The sequence below is a fragment of the Durio zibethinus genome, chromosome 2 (genome assembly GCF_047325235.1).
Source record: "Durio zibethinus cultivar Kanyao isolate XHJ-2024 chromosome 2, ASM4732523v1, whole genome shotgun sequence".
Classification (NCBI taxonomy): Eukaryota; Viridiplantae; Streptophyta; class Magnoliopsida; order Malvales; family Malvaceae; genus Durio; species Durio zibethinus.
In genome coordinates this window covers 34,007,684-34,014,748 of record NC_143163.1, presented here as the reverse complement: position 1 = coordinate 34,014,748, position 7,065 = coordinate 34,007,684, and the positions used below count along the sequence as shown (strand labels likewise).

General features: G+C 31.0%; 2 protein-coding genes across 2 annotated transcripts; both read right to left on the bottom strand.

The window, feature by feature from the left end:
• Nucleotides 1-1,534: 1,534 nt before the first annotated feature.
• Nucleotides 1,535-2,672, bottom strand: LOC111317681 (uncharacterized). The gene is made up of 2 exons (XM_089752655.1): nt 2,569-2,672; nt 1,535-2,463 (listed from the first exon to the last, which is right to left on the bottom strand). The coding sequence occupies exon 2, from the start codon at nt 2,459-2,461 to the stop codon at nt 1,646-1,648; it is 816 nt and encodes a 271-aa protein (XP_089608781.1). The 5' UTR covers nt 2,462-2,463; nt 2,569-2,672; the 3' UTR covers nt 1,535-1,645.
• Nucleotides 2,673-4,166: 1,494 nt separating this feature from the next.
• Nucleotides 4,167-5,028, bottom strand: LOC111317459 (photosystem II reaction center proteins PsbY, chloroplastic-like). The gene has a single exon (XM_022919881.2). It carries the CDS (start codon nt 4,879-4,881, stop codon nt 4,276-4,278), a length of 606 nt encoding a protein of 201 aa, XP_022775616.2. The 5' UTR covers nt 4,882-5,028; the 3' UTR covers nt 4,167-4,275.
• Nucleotides 5,029-7,065: the final 2,037 nt, after the last annotated feature.

Here is a 7,065-nt window from a genome sequence, read left to right as displayed (position 1 = left end):
GATTTGTGCATTTTATTAAGCTCGACTCGACCTTTAGCGCACGACTCGATTCCTCTAACCACTTCTCGAGTTGAGCTGAGCCAAGTGCTCAGTCGTTTCAGCTAGCTTTTGTTCCTGAAGTTGAGCCATGCTTCTAAGTCATCAAGACGACGAGCTGAATTTTTTGTATTTATTTTATTTTATTTATTTTTTGTTTATTTCTTCGTTTATTTATGTGATTGTTTTTATTTATTTGTTTGTTTATTTATTTATTCATTTGTAAATATTTTTATAAAAATAATTTTTAAACAAAAAAAAAGAACCTTACCAAGGGTTCAAGTTAAAAAAAAATTTTTTTTTTTTTAAAAAGCCTTAACAACATATTGGAGGGCTCATGATTTTATAAGATTTTACCAATATATTAGAGAACTTTATGATTATTGAGTTTTTGAAAAAATAATTTTTATAAAATCTTATCAATATATTAAAAAATAATATTTGACAAAAAATCTTACCAATATATTGAAAGATATTTTTTGAAAATAAATTATTTTTATAAAAACTATATTTTGAACCTTCGATGATATAATTATTAAAAGCATTGTAAATAACAATTTTTAGGTAAATTTTTAAGTGGAAAAAATCTATTTTAAATTTTATCAACATATTGAAGAATTTAGATAAAAGTTTTCAATACCAAAATTCTAAATCTCATTTGTTATCACAAATAAAAATTTTTTTAAAATTAAATAAATCCAATTACAGAGCTTCTTCAAGACTTGATAAATAATTTCCTTGAATACTTTTAAAGTAAGAAAATATTTTAAATTATTATCAATTTATTGGAGTAATTTAAGAAAAATTTTTAATATTAAATTATTTTTGGAAATAATAAATATGTTTTAAGGCTTTGATAATTTAAAATCAAACTAATACCATCTTTAGATATATATTGTGAAGGTACTATAACATTTTTTGTGCATAATCATATTCTCAAATATAAAATATAATTTTATGAATTAAAATATATAATTTAAAGATATTTAAGTTAAACTTGAGACTTCTTTTTACAATAAGATAAATTTAATTAGATGATCAATCGTACCTAAATAAATAAGTTAATGACAACTCTTAAATCGATATCTAACGATAAGTTCATAGACCCTTCAAAAAACAAAATAATTTACACTAAGTGAAATAAGTATAATTAAAAAATATAAGTTTAAAACTAAAATAATTTAATATACTAAATTAGTGCAAAAGCATTGATCTCTACTTTGGTATAAAGGCAACAATGACTTTTGGATCAATAAGCTGTTAGTTTAATGATATTAAAGTTGATTTTAGAAGTGAAGATATTGAATTCGAATCTCAATCATAATTGAAAAAAAAATTAATGGATTTGGAAAATAAATATTAATAAGATGTAATCTCATTAGACGAGTCTGTGGTGTCAAAATTTTGGAAAGAATCTAATTAGGTGCATACCCTAGAAAGTTTATGGCCAAGGCATGATCGACGGATGGCTTCCTTTACAAAATAATAATCCAAACAATAAACAACAACTTTTGTATGTATTATTTAACAACGAATAACAATTAATTATCCTCTATATATCAAAACTTGATAAACGTAAATGATAAAGGAAAACAAAAAAAAAAAAAAATCAGGACTGTTGGATCATATTTTTCTTACGAAAAACAACCTCGGTGTCCAATCCGAACCCGTCAACTTTGCGGACACGAACCAGCTGCGATCTCTGGAACAACTTAACTAACGGTTTAACACTGTACAAATCATTAGCCGAGTACCTGTCAGCCCGTTTCGATAACGCCACGTGTAAAACGCAGACCCCGTCGGGCTTCAGCGTCCGCTCAATCTCGGCAACGAACTTTTGCGGGTAAAGCGCATGGTCGAACACGTTAGAGAACTCGAAATCGAAATTCTCGTTATTGAAAGGTTGGTTATGGAAGTCACCTCTTAAGACGAGTGGTGGGTAAGGCACGAGGTCGATGCCGATGGAGTCGGAGACGCCGACACGTCTGAGAGCCTCGACCTCTTGGCCAACCCGGGCGCCGATGCACAAAGACTTGGAGGAGTTGGAGAGGAGGTTTCGGAGCTTCAGTTCCTGGAAGAATCTGGAGAAGACTTGGATTTTACGGTCCCAGTCTCGGGTTGTCCATATTTTTCTTAGTTTTGGGTTGAGTGTTTTGTTGAGTTGGCGTTCGATGTAGGAGTCGTAGGAGGAGTAGCCAGGTCGGATTTTGAGGTCTTCGTCTGAGGGGACAGCAGAAGCAGAAGAAGAAGAAGAAGAAGAAAAAGAAGAAGGGTGGTTGGTGGTGGTGGTGGTGACGGTGGTGGTAGTGAGTAGGATTGGGGAGCGGAGAGGCTGGAGGGAAAAGAAGAGTATGAGGAGGAGAGAAAGGGTGAGGGAGAAGAGAAAGTATTTCAATATCGGAGGTTTAGTTTTAGCGGTTTTCATTCCTGCATGAGAAAAACAAAAAACAAAAAGCTTAGCACAATTTTGACTTTCTTTAGTTTCTCTTTCTTATAAAAGCTAAAAAAAAAAACAAAAACAAAGTTCTTTACTTTATTTTCGGTGATGCGCGTTTCAATCTTGAGAGAGAGATACAGGGGTTGGATCAATGGAGGAAAATGGATTAAATGGAAATAGGAAGGAAAAAAAATAAAAGAAAAGAAAAGGGCAAAGCTTGGTATAAACTGAGATCAATTATTCACATGATTATTAATTAGTACCTTTTTTTTCTCTATAAATATTGCCATAGTTTATTTTTAATAAAATTTTAATTTTGATTTTTATTATTTTAAATATATGATTAAATTAAATTTTACAATCATATTTTTAAAAACTACTTCGTTCAAATTTTGAAATAATATTTTTAAAATTTTAACTAATAATAATTTATAAATAAAATTTTATCAAACTTAAATAATTTGATTGAAAAACATAAAATTCAAATACTAATTATGAGACACAAAGATTAATATGTAGAAAAACTTCTAGAAATATATTACGATTTATATTTAATGTTGTTTAGTAATACAATAAAAGGGTATTTAGATTTTGTTTGAATTTTTTTTTTAAATAATTTTAAGAGCGAAATTTTATACTTCAATAAGTAAATAAATGAACAAACTAGTAGTAGTAACTAAGTATAGTTTAGCATTAATAAAGATTAGTAGTGTGCATAAAATTAATTAAGTGAAATAAGAAAACAAGTAATTAAATTAAGCAGCCCCAATAGTGGGTGAGAATTAGAATTAATTAGTGAAAAGCTTCTTTTATTATATTTATTATTATTTTGACATTGAAATGGAATAGGTTGGGAGGTTCGGCAAAGTAGGAAGATGCGGTGCATGTGGCATAAGCTGGATAAAACGTGCCCAAAGTGGCGTAGCTCATAATTCATAACTCTTGCACTGACCAATCTCGTATAGCTGTCTGCAGGGCCCCGCATTGGACAAAATAAGAGCCACCAAACAAGCCAATTTCCAATTTCACTATTCATTCACTGAAATGTTTCTTTTTTTTTTTTTTTTTAATAATGTTTCTTATCAAAGCATAAAGGGTATGTGTTGTGTTATGACAAAATTTTTATTAAGATAAACAAGAGAAATGGGATTATAATTAAAAAATCCATTAATGATTGACACATATTCATTTAAAATATATTATAATTTAGAAATATAAAGTATGTTTAATGTATTAATATGAATTGAAGTATTAATAGATTTAGTCTAATACTCTAATTGGTTTCATGTTCAATTATTTTATGAATACATTTTATATATTTAATGGTATGTCCATAATCCATTAATTATTGAGCATATTCTTCACTTTGTCTTTGGGGTAGTGCAGTTAACTATTTAATTTGAAACATTGAAAGCAGCAGGTGCTACTCGCTCATCATATAGATTCTCATCTCAGATGCATTTCCTTTTAACAGATTGTGACCAAGCAACTTTCTTTTAAAGTGGAGATTGGGGGTTCTTAGCCATTGTCATCACCCATTCTTCAAGCATTAACATATTGGAAAGCTTTTTTATGCTATTCATTATTACATTAACTTGCAATCGAGGAACCCCATTATTTCACATCACACATATATATAGTACTAATATTGAAGCAATTAACATGTCATGATAATAACGTAAAAATTCTCTGATTTTCAGTACAGGTAATAAAATTTTGTTTTAAGTAAAAGAGAGTTTCATTAACATAAGGTGCAATTACAGGTAATTTACATGCCGCCGCACCCCAAACAAAATCATATCTCACTGAGACCTCATCCTGTTAAGCTGGTTCAAAGCCGGTTGCAGAATGTTGTAGGCCACCCAAAGGAGAGCTGGAGTTACAACGAAAAGGAGAAGGGTGCCCCTGTTGTCACTAGATGCAGCGTCAGCAATCATGGCGATTTCATTGGCTGATGCCTCTGGTGTTGACATAAACCCTGATGCAACTAATCCTCCAAGCCCTAGTCCAATGATCACCCCTTTGGTGCTCCTCATTCGGCTCAGCTGATTAAGTGCTGGCTGGAGGATGTTGAAGAGCACCCAAGCTATGGCTGGGATTATGGGAAGCAATAGAGCCAGCCCACGGTTATCTGCCTCAGCTATTTCAGCAATCTGTTGTGCAGCAAAGGCAGGATCACATGAGCTCAAGGTTGAAAAGATAGCTCCAGCAATAGCAGTGCCCGCTAGTGAAGACGGGAGGTTTGGGTTGTCAGCTGGTTTTGAGATGGTGAGGCCATTGGGGAGGTTCTGCATGGAGAGAAGGGAGATGGGTTTTGCAGTTGGCTTTGTTGGGTTGATCATCTTGGTTGAGCTGATGCTCAGGCATTTTGCATTTAGCATGGCCATTGTTGCTACGGTTGCTGCCATTTGATATTTTTGGGTTCAGTTTCTGCTGCCGATCCTCGCGGGTAGATGCTGGGAGCTTCTGTGGAAGAGAAATGGGCTTTCAGTTGGCTTTGGCCGAGGATTCGGCTTCAGGGATATAGATTTGATGTCAAGCGAATCAAATGAGGTCCAATAGAATTATGATCTCTGGATTCTTCTCTTATCCAGAGAGTGTGATTGGTGAGATATGGACCTCATGTCGTATACCCCACCAGAGTTTTCTTATCGCCTCCCTGTCACAATATTACTTCTTCAGGTCAATTTTTAAACATTAACCCCCTCACGTAATCTCATTTATCTACACATCACAAACAGGGCGGGTGGAGTGTTTGGGCTTGCTTTTGGAATAGAAAAACTAATTTAGACTGCAGACATAATGAGTACTATAATGTCATCTATAATTTGTCCATTCAACCAACAAAACCAGACTAACCTAGCTCAGCTCACCCTATCAGCCATTATCATGCAAAACAGCAAATGCAGAAGCAGATAGGACTTGGGTAACAAAATCTGCAAAACGGTCTGATTATTTAATGAAAACCCTCTAGTGGGGATGGCTGCTGTTAATAATTTTTCTCCAATGGCTCAAATACACAACGGAGTCCAAAAGTTAAGTTAACCTATCCAAAGCCCAAGCTGGAGGGCTGAGGTCTGAAGATCAAGCCTGTCTTCGGGCTTCTCTGTCTTCCTCTGTGGGTCAAGTTTCAAGGGCAAGCAGCTCAGCATTGATGGAAAGTCCTGTAATTTCGCATTTAAGAAACACAAGATGGAAAGCAGCTGCTTCTCATGTGGCTAGCTCATGCCTATTGCTATTTGTAAGTAGTAACATTCAAAATGAACCAGAGTCCTGTTTATGGACCTTTTCATCTTCCAAAACTTGATTCAAACAGCATCACAGCAAAGCCACCTTCTGCCTAACTTGATGTGAAAGCCTTTTTAACACATCAGATTTTTTTTTTCTGAAACTTTAATTGGTAAGCAACGACCAAGCAATATGCGATAATTTCGTGCACATCATGAAATTCAACTTTTAACGCTACTTTTAAGCATAGTTTCACCATTAAAAAAATCAATTTTAACTTTTTTTTAATGCATTTAAAATTGCTTTGAAATATTAAATCTGATTTCCTTGTAAAAAATTAAAAGCTAATATTATAAAAGATTTTTAAATTATAATTAAATATTTAATATGATATTTTAATTTTAAAATTTTTTAATATAATATTCTAATTATGAATTTATTAATCAATATCCCAAAAATTAATAATTAAATTCTAAATTTTAATAATTTTATCAGAAATATCAATAGTTACTTGAATCCAATAACATCATACAACATTATCAACGGCATGGGCCATGACCCCTCTAAAAAAAATTTTAATACCCTTATATATACAGTATTCTTTCCTATAAAATTTATTATTTGACTCTCTTTCCCCGTTAAATTTATTATTTGGTCGCTTTCTGCGTATATCCAGCTTTACCTCTTAACATTATCACTGGAGGTAGCAAAATGACAAGCTCGGAAAGTTCAAATTTGAGTATTTTGAGTTTATATTTTATTGAATTAGAATTATTTTAAATTCAGATTTTTATATCAAGTTCGAATTAAAGTTAATTAGTTTAATTTTTTTGGAGTTTGTAAGAAAATATAACAATTTCAACATTTTTTTTGTATTTGAATTTAAATTTTTCAAGTTCAAATTATTTTAAATTTAAATGATTTTAAACTCGAGTTTTACAATTTTAACCTTTTGATTTTTTTTTTGGTAAATTCGAAACAATTGGATTTAAATTTATATTTATTCAAAAGAATTTTCAGATGAATTTATTTTAATTATTTCATTCATTATTGATAAATTTTTTAAATTTTAATTATTATATATAACAAAATTAATTAAAAATAAATTAAATATGTGTTAATTTTTTTTATATTACTCTTAAATCTTACATTATATTTGGATTAAAGGAAGAAGAATGAAACAAAAGTAAATGAAACAAAACCCTATCTTCACTTATTTGAATAAATATTTAATTAGAAAAAAAAGAAGTTAAAACTAAATAATTTTTAGTCTCTTTTATAAATTCAATTTTTTTAATATTCCATTTAAAAAAAAAAAGTTAGGAAAGGAAAGTTAAAAAAAATTTTTTATAAAAAGAATATTA